At 38.8% G+C, this 14,498-nt stretch overlaps 1 protein-coding gene across 10 annotated transcripts in view; it reads left to right on the top strand.

Annotated features, from left to right (window-relative positions):
* Window positions 1-14,498, top strand: part of CRPPA (CDP-L-ribitol pyrophosphorylase A) — a 282,457-nt gene that overhangs the window by 18,712 nt on the left and 249,247 nt on the right. For all 10 annotated transcript variants that reach the window (XR_011503279.1, XR_011503278.1, XM_070509410.1 and 7 more), the window contains one exon: window positions 12,441-12,590. Coding sequence is in view for 8 of the 10 variants with exons in the window: in XM_070509410.1 (XP_070365511.1) it covers window positions 12,441-12,590 (150 nt within the window). In the remaining 2 variants the exon portion in view is untranslated. The remainder of the gene's footprint in view (window positions 1-12,440; window positions 12,591-14,498) is intronic.

Here is a 14,498-nt window from a genome sequence, read left to right as displayed (position 1 = left end):
TTATTAAGTAGTCTCAATAAAGACAACTCAGGTAACTGAAATTGTAATTACAAGGTCGGAGGATTTCTGTTCTACGTTGTCATAATTAGCTCGAATGCAGATGCCTGAGGAGGAATGCGTGTTTGCACCTGCTGAGTGGATGGATAAGTGTTCAATTTTGCTTTTAAAAGTAAACAATAGAGGTGGGGTTCATCATTCCACATTGTATGATTTATATCTACGATAATTTCCATGCGTTGACATGCGGAAATACTTTGATAGGTTAACCTGAGAGGCAAATGATCACTGTGGTGCTGAGCTGTTAAACTTCCGTTCAGGGCTTATAGGCCAATTCCCAAGGAGCCAGTGTATTTGATAACTTGGGAATCGTGCTTCATATAACAAACTTCCCAGATAGCCCTACTTTGGAGGCAACTAACCGACTTTGTCCATACTTGTCATAATTTTGATGCTTTGAATTTCAGAAAAGATCTTATAATTGAGGATTCATTGCCTCTTTGTTTCTGAACAAACCTCCCTTCCCATGGAAACAGCTACGGAGTACCTGCTTGTTAGCATTAGCATCTTCTATATCTGTTTATACCAGATAGTGCTATTGCGAGTGCTAGAGAAAAGAAGGGTCAGCAAGGGGGTTATTTTCACTTGTGACCCTTTTCAGCGGCCTTTTGTTTAGTAAGACCCTGGAAGCTGGTGGTCACCTTGTGCTTTCAATTGTCGTCATATTGTACTACTTTTTAACTGACCTATTGACTTACATAGACAAGAACCTACTAATGCTTGCAATTTACCAATCCTACCCTAATGACGTCTCAAATGTGGATGATTTCTGCTCTTGATGACACCATAATATGTCATAATATGTCATAAGATGACATCCATAAATACACATTTTAGAAATTTTCTTTTTAAAATACTGAAAACATGCAGAGAACTTTGGACACCTCCAGATCCACCACTTGGTGTAATAAATAGAATGTTATTAATCACTTTGAAACTGTGTCCCTGCCCTGATGTTGTTTACTTCCCCTAGATGGATAAACGTGACTCTGAACTTTGTTTTTATTTTCTTTTTAGTTTTGTAGCATATATCCCTAAACAACATATTTGTTGTGTGTTTGTTTTTTACACTCTATTTTTTTAGTTGAGGTGCAATTGACATATGTTTGTGTGATTTTTAACTTATATTTTGACAGCATGTTCTTTGGCACAATATTTTTGGGGAAATCACATGAATCTGTGCATCAGTAGTTCAATCATGATCACTGCTTTATTTGTCACAGTTTATCTATTTACAGTGGATGGATATTTGTTTTCCTCTCTAGTTGTTGCTAATGCGAACATTGCCAGCGTGAACATTCTTATACATGTCTTCTCATGCACATGTACAAGGATTTCTCTGGAGTCAAGATATGTGCCGGTTATTAGCTTTACCAGATGATGCTGAATTATTTTCCAAACTTCTGTCAAATTGCGCTCTCCTTAGTAGTGTATAACAACAGTTCAAGTTGCCCCACATCCTCACCACCACTCGATATTGTTAAACCCCCTTTTATCTAATCCAGTAGTGCAAAATGCTTTCTCTTTGCGGTTTAAATTAGCATTTTGTTAATAGTCTGGGCATTTTTCAATATGTTTTTGGGCTTTATGTCTTCTCACTGAATTGCCTGTGTAAGTCTTTTGCCCCTGTTTCTATTTTTAAAATAAATACTGATGTGTAAGAGAGCTTTATATATTCTGGACACTGATACTTTTGCCAGCTATTGCTATATGCTTTGTACCTATTTTTTCCTTTTTTTTTTATTGAGTTATTGATAGGTTACAACCTTGTGAAATTTCAATTGTACATTAATGTTTGTCAGTCATGTTGTAGGTGCACCACTTCACCCTTTGTGCCCACCCCCCACCCCACCTTTCCCCTGGTATCCACTAAACTGTTCTTGGTCCATAGTTTTAAATTCCTCATATGAGTGGAGTCATACACAGATTATCTTTCTCTCGCTGGCTTATTTCACTTAACATAATTCTCTCGAGGTCCATCCATGTTATTGCAAATGGAATGATTTTGTTCTGTTTTGCAGCTGAGTAGTATTCCATTGTATATATGTACCACATCTTCTTTATCCATTCGTCTGTTGATGGGCACTTAGGTTGCTTCCACGTCTTGGCTATTGTAAACAGTGCTGCAATAAACATTGGGGTGCACAGGACTTTTGGGATTGCTGACTTCAGGCTCTTTGGATAAATACCCAGTAGTGGGATGGCTGGATGGTATGGTAGTTCTATTTTTAGTTTTTTGAGGAATCTCCATACTGTTTTCCATAGTGGCTGCACCAGTTTGCATTCCCACCAGCAGTGTATGAGGGTTCCTTTTTCTCCGCAACCTCTCCAACATTTGTTGCTGTTAGTTTTAGATATTTTTGTCGTTCTAACGGGTGTAAGGTGATATCTTAGTGTAGTTTTGATTTGCATTTCCCTGATGATCAGCGATGATGAGCATCTTTTCATGTGCCTATTGGCCATCAGTATATCTTCTTTGGAGAAATGTCTGTTCATGTCTCCAGCCCATTTTTTGATTGGGTTGTTTGATGTTTTGTGGTTGAGTTGCGAGAGTTCTTTTTATATTAAGGATATTAAGCCTTTGTCAGATATATGACTTGCAAATATTTTTTCCCAGTTAGTGGGTTGTTTTTTTGTTTCAATCCTGTTTTCATTTGCCTTGAAGAAGCTCTTTAATCTGATGAAGTCCCATTTGTTTATTCTTTCTATTGTTTCCCTTCTCTGAGAAGGCATGGTGTCCGAAAAGATCCTTTTAATACTGATGTCAAAGAGTGTACTGCCTACGTTTTCTTCCAGAAGCCTTATGGTTTCAGGTCTCACCTTTAGGTCTTTGATCCATTTTGAGTTTATTTTGGTGATTGGTGAAAAAGAATGGTCAATTTTCATTCTTTTACATGTGGCTTTCCAGTTTTCCCAGCACCATTTGTTGAAAAGACTTTCTTTTCTCCATTGTATGCCCTCAGCTCCTTTGTCGAAGATAAGCTGTCCATAGATGTGTGGTTTTATTTCTGGGCTTTCAATTCTGTTCCATTGATCTGTGCACCTGTTTTTGTACCAGTACCATGCTGTTTTGATTACTGTAGCTTTGTAGTATGTTTTGAAGTCAGGGATTGTGATGCCTCCCGTTTTGTTCTTTTTTCTCAGGATTGCTTTAGAAATTCGGGGTCTTTTGTTGCCCCATATGAATTTTAGGATTCTTTGTTCTAATTCTGTAAAGAATGTCATTGGGATTCTGATTGGGATGGCGTTGAATCTGTAGATTGCTTTAGGTAGAATGGACATTTTAACTATGTTTATTCTTCCAATCCATGTACATGGAATGTCTTTCCATCTCCTTATGTCGTCATCCAATTCTCTCAGAAAGGCCTTGTAATTTTCATTATATAGGTCCTTCACTTCCTTAGTTAAATTTACCCCAAGGTATTTTATTCTTTTTGTTGCGATTGTGAATGGTATTGTATTCTTGAGTTCTTTTTCTGTTGGTTCATTACTGGAGTATAGAAATGCTACTGATTTATGCAAATTGATTTTATACCCCGCAACTTTGCTGTAGTTGTTGATTACTTCTAACAGTTTTCCAATGGATTCTTTGGGGTTTTCTATATATAAGATCATGTCGTCTGCAAACAGCAAGAGTTTCACTTCTTCCCTCCCTATTTGGATTCCTTTTATTCCTTTTTCTTGCCTGATTGCTCTGGCAAGGACCTCCAGTACTATGTTAAATAAGAGTGGTGATAGAGGGCATCCTTGTCTCGTTCCTGTTTTTAGGGGGATGGGGTTCAGTTTTTGCCCATTGAGTATGATGTTGGCTATGGGTTTGTCGTATATGGCCTTTATTATGTTGAGGTAGTTTCCTTCTATGCCCATTTTGTTCAGAGTTTTTATCATAAATGGCTGTTGGATCTTGTCAAATGCTTTCTCTGCATCTATTGAGATGATCATGTGGTTTTTATTCCTCAGTTTGTCGATGTGGTGTATCACGTTGATTGATTTGCGGATGTTGAACCATCCCTGTGTCCCTGCTATGAATCCCACCTGATCCTGATATATGATTCTTTTGATGAATTGCTGAATTCTGGTTGCCAAAATTTTGTTGAGAATTTTTGCATCTATGTTCATCAGTGATATTGGCCTGTAGTTCTCTTTTTTCGTGGTGTCCTTGTCAGGTTTTGGTATCAGCGTGATGTTGGCCTCATAGAATGTGTTAGGAAGTGTTCCATCTTCCCTAATTTTTTGGAATAGCTTGAAAAGGATAGGTATTAAATCCTCTCTGAAAGTTTGGTAAAATTCCCCAGGAAAGCCATCTGGTCCTGGGGTTTTATTCTTTGGGATGTTTTTGATTGCTGTTTCACTCTCTTTCCTTGTGATTGGTCTGTTCAAATTGTCTGCCTCTTCTTGAGTGAGCTTTGGGAGATTGTAGGAGTCCAAGAATTTATCCATTTCCTCTAGGTTATCCATTCTTTTGGCATATAGTTTTTTGTAGTATTCTCTTATAATCTGTTGTATTTCTGCAGAGTCTGTTGTTATTTCTCCTCGCTCATTTCTGATTTTGTTTATTTGAGCTTTCTCCCTTTTTTTCTTTGTAAGTCTGGCTAGTGGTTTGTCAATTTTATTTATCTTCTCAAAAAACCAGCTCTTTGTCTCATTGATCCTTTCTACTGCCTTTTTCATTTCAATAGTATTTATTTCTGCTCTGATTTTTATTATTTCTCTCCTTCTGCTGACTTTGGGCTTCATTTGTTCTTTTTTCTCTAGTTCAGTTAGGTGTGCTTTAAGGTTGCTTATTTGGGATTTTTCTTGTTTGTTAAGATGTGCCTGTATTGCGATGAATTTTCCTCTTAATACAGCTTTTGCTGTATCCCATATGAGTTGGTATGGCATGCTATCATTTTCATTTGTTTCCAGGTATTTTTTTATTTCTTCTTTAATTTCTTCAATGATCCATTGCTTGTTCAGTAGTGTGTTGTTTAGTCTCCACATCTTTGTGCCCTTCTCAGCTTTTTTCTTGTAATTAATTTCTAGCCTTATAGCACTATGATCTGAGAAGATGCTTGTTATTATTTCAATTTTTTTAAATTTGTAGAGGCTTGCCTTGTTTCCCAACATATGGTCTATCCTAGAGAATGTTCCATGTGCACTTGAGAAGAATGTGTATTCAGCTCCTTCAGGGTGGAGTGATCTATATATGTCTATTAAGTCCAATTGTTTTAGTTTTTCATTCAGCTCCACTATTTCCTTGTTGATTTTCTGTCTGGATGATCTGTCCATTGATGTGAGTGGGGTGTTGAGGTCCCCTACTATTATTGTGTTGTTTTTAACATCTTCCTTTAGGTCTGTTAATAGTTGCTTTATGAATCTTGGTGCTCCTGTGTTGGGTGCATAGATATTTATAAGCGTTATTTCTTCTTGATGAAGTGTCCCTTTGATCATTATATATTGTCCCTCTGTGTCTCTCTTTACCTGTCTTATTTTGAAATCCACTTGGTCTGATATGAGAATTGCAACACCTGCCTTTTTTTCCTTGCTATTTGCTTGAAGTATTGTCCTCCACCCCTTCACCCTGAGTCTGTGTTTGTCCTTGGGGCTGAGGTGTGTTTCCGGGAGGCAACAAATTGTTGGATCTTGTTCTTTAATCCATTTTGCCACTCTGTGTCTTTTTATTGGAGAGTTCAATCCGTTCACATTGAGAGTGATTATTGATGCATGTGGACTTAATGCTGTCAATCTGTCGCTCATTATCTTGTTTTCCTGTGTTTCTTTTCCTGTGTGCTTTAGACTACCCATTTAATACTGCAATTTCTTATGCTGGGTTTCTTAGGTTTTTCCTTATCTATGATTTGTGACTCTGTTCTGTACTTTATTTTAGTGTCTACCTTGAAGTTTGTATTTAGAATCTCGTGTATAATATAGTCTATTCTCTGGTGGTCTCTTACTTACTCGACCAATACTGATTTAGACCCTTTGATCTTCCCCTCCTAAATAATTATTTTCATTTTTTATTCCAACTCGTCTTATTAATTTGTAGTTAGAGTGCTAAGATCGTCCTTGTTTTGGTAGTTTCCTTATTTTTACCCTAATGCTGTAGTTGAATAATTGCTATCCTGTTCTGGTTCTATCCATCGGTCTCCCTAGTCTGTGGATTATGTCCCTTTTCTCCCTTTTTTCTTTTTTCAAGTATGAGAGCCTTCTTGAGGATTTCTTGTAATGGAGGGCTTTTAGTTACAAATTCCCTTAACTTTTGTTTGTCTGGAAAAGATTTAATTTCTCCCTCATATCTGAAGGAAATTCTTGCTGGATAGAGTATTCTTGGCTGAAGGTTTGTATCCTTTAAAGCTTTGAATATATCACTCCATTCTCTCCTAGCTTGTAGGGTTTCTGTAGAGAAATCCGCTGACAGTCTGATAGGGGCTCCTTTATAGGTTATTCTCTTTTTTTTCCTTACTTCCCTGAGTATTCTCTCCTTATCATTCCTATTTGCCAACTTTACTATTATGTGCCTTGCTGTGGGTCTTTTTACATTGACAAATCTAGGAGATCTAAAACCCTCCTCTACACACATTTCTCCGTTGATCCCTAGATTTGGGAAGTTCTTTTCAATAATTTCGTTAAGCACACTTTCTGCTCCATTTTCCTTTTCCATATTCTCGGGAATTCCTATGATCCTTATGTTCTTACTCCTAATTGAATCCATTATCTCTCGGAGATTTTCCTCATTTTTTTTAATTCTTAGTTCTCTTTCTTCCTCTGTCTGGCGCCACTCAGCCTGCCTGTCCTCGATTATGCTGATTTTCTCCTCTATGTTGTCTACACGGGCATTCAGGGAATCCGTATTCTGTTTTATCTGGTCCATTGTGTTTTTCATCTCAAGTAATTCTGTTTGATTCTTCTTTATGATTTCAATCTCTTTTGTGAAGTAACTCCAGAACTCGGCTTGTTTCTCTTTCTCGCTACCTCATTGAGTTTTTTGATTATAGCTGCTCTGAATTCATTATCACTTAGTTTACCTAATTCCAAGTCCTCAGGACTTAATTCTGTGTTTTTATTGTTTTCCTTCTGGTCTGGGGCTTTTATAAATTGCTGGATGGTAGAGGAGCGGTTTTTTCTCATGGTGGTAGAATTCAGTTGCAGTTACAGCCTGTCGCCACTAGATGGGAGTCGAGAGTGGCGTGTTAGCTCTCCGCCTTGGGGCAAGATGGCTGCGCCCACTGGCTTTGTTGGGGGGGGAGGGGCTGTTACTCACACGCGCAGGTCTGGGTTCAGATGAGTTCTGTTCTCTGGTCTCCCAAGGCCCTTGATTTATAGGGTCCCCGCGGACGGAAGCTTTCCCCCCGTCAGCGGGTCTCCACTGAACCAGGGCGGGAGTCCTGGATGATTCCCCCGGTTGCGCAGCCCCTCCCCCGCTCCTTCCCGACGGGCGCCGCAGCGATGGCAGACTCTAGTGGAGGGAGCGATGTTCTCTCCTACCGTTCCAGCGCCTCCCAGGGTGTAAGCAAGGTTTATGATCTCCGCCTTCTTGGTATTGTAGGTCTCTAACGAGCTGGCATTATGTTTATTCTCTGAAATTCAGTTCTTCCAATCTTTTGTTGTATTTTGGAGGGGAGAGAATCCCGGGTCAGCTCACCCCGCCATTTTGCTCCATCCACCTCTCCTATTTTTTCCTTTTTTTAAAGTATAAATACTGTTTGTGATGAACAAGCTTTTTTCATTTTAACGTATTCAAAATTACTAATGTCTTCCTTTATGGCTTTTTTGTTTGTTTTTTAAGGAAGATTAGCCCTGAGCTAACATCTGCTGCCAGTCCTTTTTTAGCTGAGCAAGACTGGCCCTGAGCTAACATCTGTGCCCATCTTCCTCTACTTTATACATGGGACGCCTACCACAGCATGGCTTGCCAAGCAGTGCCATGTCTGCACCCGGGATCCGAACTGGTGAACCCTGGGCCACTGAAGCAGAATGGCACATGTAACTGATGTGCCATCGGGCCGGCCCTTATGGCTTTTGTTTTTGGGTGTGAGAGAGGGAGGATGGGTGCTTTTGGTTCAGATTACGGCAGAGGAGAGAGTGAAAAGTGGGCAGATCTGGGATATTTTGAAGCTGATGGCTCTTGCGATGGATTGGATATGGAGTAAGGGGGTGGGGATCAATGATGACCTTTAAGTTTTTCACAAGAATGACTGGAAGAATAGAGTTGACATTCATGTAGATGGGGCAGTCTATGAAGGAGCAGGTTTGGGGTGTATGCTGTGGGTAAAACCAAAACTTTAATTTCAGTGTGTTGAGGTTTGTATTTTGATCTGAGTGGAGATGTTAGGTATTTGGATGTACAAGTCCAGAGTTCAAGAGAAAGTTCTGGGCTGGATATATAGATTTGGGTATTCTCATAGGGATATATTATTTGAAGCCGTGGGACTTTGAAGTCACCTATGGAATGATTGTCGTTAGAAGGGAAGTCTGAGGTCTGAGCTCTGGAACATTTTACCATTTAGAGTGAGACTATAAGCATCTAGGATTTAGAATGTGGGAAAATGAGAGAGTTTGATTAGAATGGTTTCTGAAAGCCGAGTAAGCAAATACTCTCAAGAAGATGAAATGCTACCAATTAGATTTGGCACTGTGGGGGTCGTTGGTGACCTTGGTAAATATATATTTTTGGAGTCGTGGACGTAAAATCCTGATTGAAGTAGATTCCAGAGAGCATGGGAGGAGAGAGAAATTGGAGATATGGAATAGTACAGATAATTCTTTCAAAGAGTTCTGCTTTAAACTCATTTGGAGAAATTTGGTACTAGCTGGAGGAGGATGTGTGATCAAAGGAGGACTGATTTAATGATGGGAGATGTCACACAATGCTTATCAGCTAATGGAGGCAATTCAGTATAGAAATAAAGATTGACGAGACAAGGTAGAAAGAAGACTATAAAAAGGTACTTGAGAAGGAATAGTTACCAATAAGTACATAGAGATGTTGGCCCTTAGATGGGAACTAAGAAATTTTTTGTAGTTTTTAGAGTATAAGTTTTGCACTGTTTTTTAAAAACATGTTCCTAAATATTTTATTATTTCTGAAGTTATTGTAAATGAATCTTTTTCTTTGTTTCATTTTTGGATTGTTCATTGCTAGTATATAAAAATGCAATCTATTTTTATGTATTGATTATATCCTCTGCATTCTTGAACTTGTTTATTAGTTCTAATGGTTTTTTAGTGGATTCATTAGGATTTTCTATATACAGGATCGTGTCATCTGCAAATAGAGATACTTTTCTTGTTCTTGGATGGATTTTATTAGATTTTCCAGCCTAATTGCCCTGATTAGAACTTCCAGTAAAATGTTTAATACAAGTGGCGACAGTGGACATCCTTCTTTTGTTCCTGATGTTAAAGGGAACACATTCAGTCTTTCACCATTAAGTATGATGTTAGCTGTGGGCTTGTCATAGTTGCCCTGTATCAGGTTGAGTACAAATTCTCTTCTGTTCCTAATTTGTGTGTTTTTCTCATGAGAAGGTCTGTTGGATTTTTGTCAGATGCTTGTCTGCATCTATTGAGATATTCGTGTGTTTTTGTCCTTTATTCTATTGCTATGGTATATTACATTGATCTTTGGTATGTTGAACCAATTTTGCGTTCCTGGGATAAATCCTCCTTGGTCATGGTGCATAATACTTTTTATATGTGGCCAAATTTGGTTTTTGTTGAAGATTTTTGCATCTGTATTCATCATGGATATTGGTCTATAGTTTTATTATTTTTTTGTGATGTCTTTGTCTGGTTTTGGTAATTGGGTAACGCTGGTCTTAGAGAATGATTTTAGCAGGGCTCCCTTTGACGGTCTCTTTTCCTGATCTCTGTTATACTGTTGTCCTCTGTTGATATCACTCCCAGTTGATAAGCTCCATTCATTGCCTGCTAATTTCTCTTTTTAATTTTTTTGACAATGCCCGAGGTATAAATTGCTCTACAGTCCAATCAAGTTAAGTTCTGACTCCTTTTCTGGGTAGTTTTTTTTTTATTTTTTGAGGAAGATTAGCCCTGAGCTAACATCCGTACCCGTCTTCCTCTACTTTATATGTGGGACTCCTGCCACAGCATGTCTTGACAAGCAGTGCGTAGGTCTGTACCTGGGATCCAAACCGGCGTACCCTGGGCTGCTGAAGCAGAACGTGTGAACTTAACTGCTGTGCCACCAGGCCAGCCCCGCTGATGTAGTTTTTGAGAAGAGTGTTTGATGTTTTGCTCTGATTCCAGGGGTACTCTTGTTGTCTGTCTCTGGTAAACTAGTTGACCTACACTTGAACTTTTTGCTCTCATGTAGCTACCAGCCTCTTCTTAATTGCTTGACATGATAATCTCTGTTTCTTTGGAGGGTGAATTTAGGCTTAAATTTCTCACCCTCTGTTCCCTTGGGGAGAATGTCATAGCCCTCTGTTCTTAGAGCCTGTCTCTTGCCCTGTGAAAAATCACTGCATCACTACTCTGGAGCTGTGAGTGGGCACAATGTCTTGTTTCTCTTGGAATGACATCCTTACTTCATGAGCAGGGTGGTGTATAGGGACATTCAAAGATTCATCTTCTCTTGTCACCCCTCCTGGCATGGAGCTTCTGCCCTATGTGTGATCTGGGAGTTCGCTATCAGAGAATACTGCCGCGAGTGATCAGGGCCCCAGTATTCTCTGCCTATCGTGCCTACCACTATTCTCTACCCATAGGGTGAAGGCTACGTGGAGGAAGGGAGCCTCCAACCTCTTGGCCACGCTTGCCCATAATTTAGCATCTGTAACATTGAACTGAGGGGGATGGGAAATGCTAGCATTCTGCCCCCTCACTGGGAACTAGGGGAAAGGAAGCCCCATTTTCTTTGCCATAGCTACTCTTAGTGGAGCTTCAGTCACACTAAGCTCGATGGGGGATGAAGGAAGAAACAGACTATGGCTCAAATACCCCAGGAAGATTTGGTAGATTTTCTTGAATAAATGTTTCTTAATTTGCTGAATGCTCTTGGAACACTTTTCAAAGGCTTTAAATGGTGGTTTTAAAAATACTTTTCACTAGAGTTGTTTTTAATAGGGAGAGAGTCTGCAGAATTTCTCATGTTGACATTTTGTATGTCTCATGTTCTCTGTTAAATATTTTTTTACTTAATGGCCTGGCATAGAATTCCTATAGTACCTATCAGTAGTTACAATAGAAGTTTAATTTTGTCCTTAAAAAGCAGTGTGTGTGTGTGTGTGTGTGTGTGTGTGTGTGTACATGCATGTGTGTTTCTTGCTTGTCTTATCTGGTGTTGGGCTTGCTCCTTACCTGCCTTTCACCTGCTTGGACATCACTCTCTCCCTGTCACCCCTGGCTGTCTCCTCATTTTTGCTTTTATGCCTAGACTCCAAATTTGTACTTGAGCCACTTGAAATGGTGACATAGTTTGTAAACTGTCTACTTGGCTCATACATTAGCTTTGATTTTCAGCCAATCCCTTGACTTTTTTTAAACTTGTTTGTGGCCTGTCTATCTTGCTTGGATGTTGGTCTCCTTAAGACCAAATTTGTTGTATTTGTCCATTAGCTTTATGTGCTGCAATCCCCATGTAGCAGTTATGTGGAAGAAAGGATGTTATGGAGTCAGTATAAGACTTGGTTAACTGCCTATCATAGATAGGAACTATATTTTAGGGCTGCTTCACCAAGGCTGCTATCTAGTAATGAACTTCAAGACTCTGTTACAATGAGACTCTATTAAAGATAAAGGGAAAAACTGTGAGATATGAAAGTGTCTCTTTATAAAGTTTAGATGCATCTATTAATGAGACAGAGCTTTCATCAGAGAATTAAAACCAATGGATATTTTGCCTGAGGAGTCTTTCCATTGAGGCTATGTTTGAAGGGAACTGCTTTTCACAGGAATTAGGGCAAGACATAAATTCATTGTTACTTGTGTTGCTGTTGAGTCTCATTTTGGGGATATCAGGGAATATATCTGTTTCCTTAATTACCTAATGTGTAAATTAAATCTTTTGGAGGCATACTAATTACTAAATATTCATGTGTAATCCAGTTCAGTTCTTTCACAAGTCTTTCCCTTTCTCCCTCCCATCTTCAGGGGATAGTATCATAGCATCCTTTTTTTAGTATTTGACTTTAATGGACTATAATGAAAAAACTTATTTCTACCTCTTAGTACATGGAACTGTAATATTAGGAGACTGGATTTTGAAGTGAAATAATTTGTGAACCAAATAAATGCTTGTTCAGATGTTTTCTTGAAGTAGCTTGTTGAAGTTATGAAAAAGATTTGCTTTCAGAATTTGAGGTACAGAGTTCAGAATTTTACTTTAAAATATTCTCTCAGGGAAATAAATGTATTATTTACCTCTTTTTTTTGTTCTCTAGGCAGCAGGAGCAATTCGACCTCTTGTATCTACTGTCATCAGTCCATCTGCTGATGGTTGCTTAGACCACTCACTAGACCGTGCCAGTCACAGGGCAAGTGAAATGCCACAGGCCTTTCTATTTGATGTGATCTATGAAGCATACCAGCAGGTAAGAATCCTGGCTTCTTGAAGAAGCTGCTGTGTTGGGAGTCCCCAGGACAAATGTGGGTCACTCACATTTTGAGATTTGCTAGAACTCATGGGACTTAGCACATCGTTGTAATCTGGTTACAGTGAAGTAGTGCTGATACTAGCTGGGTTATATGAGAGAGACAGAGTCTGGAGGAATCCTTGTGCAGTCTTCTTTTGTTCTCTCCTCCCCCTGAAGGGTCACACAAAGCACACCCTCTCCCCAGCAATGAAAATGCAGCAACATGTGGGTGATGTTTGTCCTCATGGAAGCCCATTAGAGACTCGGCATCCAAGGTGTTTATTGGCTTTGGTCATGTAGACGTCCTCTGCTTAGCACATACAAAAATTTCAGATTCCCAGAAGGAAAGCAGGTGTTAACATAAACTCTATTGTTTATGCAAACAGTCTGGGCACAGTGAATCACCTTATCAGTTCTCTGTTCACTGGGAATACTCCAAGAGCCAGGTTCCCAGAGCCCCAGGGCTGGCCGAGAGCCCTACCTAGTAAGCAGGTCTTGCCTTCTCAGGCCTGCTATGGTAAACTTTTTACACAGTTACATAGACATTTTGTTAATTAAAACTTTACTTAAAGGTAAGTAAGTTCTTTTAAAATATCAAATGATTCATGTTTCAATTATACCAGATTACCTTTGTTTTTTCATATTTTTTTTTTATTTTATTTTTTTTTATTTTTTCCTTTTTCTCCCCAAAGACCCCCCGGTACATAGTTGTGTATTCCTCGTTGTGGGTTCTTCTAGTTGTGGCATGTGGGACGCTGCCTCAGCGTGGTCTGATGAGCAGCGCCATGTCCGCGCCCAGGATTCGAACTAACGAAACACTGGGCCGCCTGCAGCGGAGCGCGCGAACTTAACCACTCGGCCACGGGGCCAGCCCCTGTTTTTTCATATTTTGGAAACATTTTTGTATCTATAAAAATTTTATTGCCATTTGTTTTCATATTTATTGATTGAACAGTTATGGAATATCAGATATTATGCTTGTCAGAAACTTCCCAATGAAATATAAGTTAGAGTGACTAACCCAGTGCTTGGGTATAATATGACATATAATTTATAATAGAAGACCACCACATGTTTTGGATAGAGGGTAGTTAATCACATATATGTTAAATTATGAATCAATCTTGACTGTTAGTTACTGTTTTAAAATGAGATTATATAAATTAGAATCCATTTTAATGATAAGAATAGTCTGCTGTGGCTTGTATTATTTTCTTGGAATAATGAATTTAGATACGGGAAGTTACCCATATTTAGTTATTAATCATATAAATGTTATGCTATTATACATTTCTTTGAGTTTTTTACTCAAATATCCTCTTCTATGGCCTAAATCTTGCTGAGCTAGGCCACATCTGCTCTATTCTCTGAGATTATTGAGTTTGTTCATCATTATATAAATATTTAGGAAGAATAAATAAATATGATAGCTATATTTTGGAAGAAAATTTGAATAAAATCTCATGATCCTTACGTTAGCACTTTTCAATAGTTTTTGCTGGAGACTTAATCCCTAATACACCGAGGCACTGGTTCTCCAAGTCTGGTCTCCAGCCCAGCAACAAGATGCTTTGGAGCTTGTTAAAATGCGAATCCTGGTGCTCTCCCTCAGGCCGACTAAATTAGAGATCCTGAGAATGGGGCCTAGTAGTTTGTGTCTTAACAAGCAAATCTTCCAGGTAATGCTGATTCACACTGAAGTTTGGGAACTACCACCCTAAGGCATTTGTTGTATGTAATGAATTAAATTCTCTTCTGTTGCATTCTTGGAGAATTGAGAAAATAGTCACACAAAAATAATTATCTGTGTTCTGTGGTTCAGAACTCTCATTTATAGCATTTTGGGGGTTTTGATTTATGTTCTTA

This window comes from Equus asinus, chromosome 1 (assembly GCF_041296235.1).
Source record: "Equus asinus isolate D_3611 breed Donkey chromosome 1, EquAss-T2T_v2, whole genome shotgun sequence".
Classification (NCBI taxonomy): Eukaryota; Metazoa; Chordata; class Mammalia; order Perissodactyla; family Equidae; genus Equus; species Equus asinus.
This window is presented reverse-complemented; position numbering and strand designations above follow the sequence as displayed.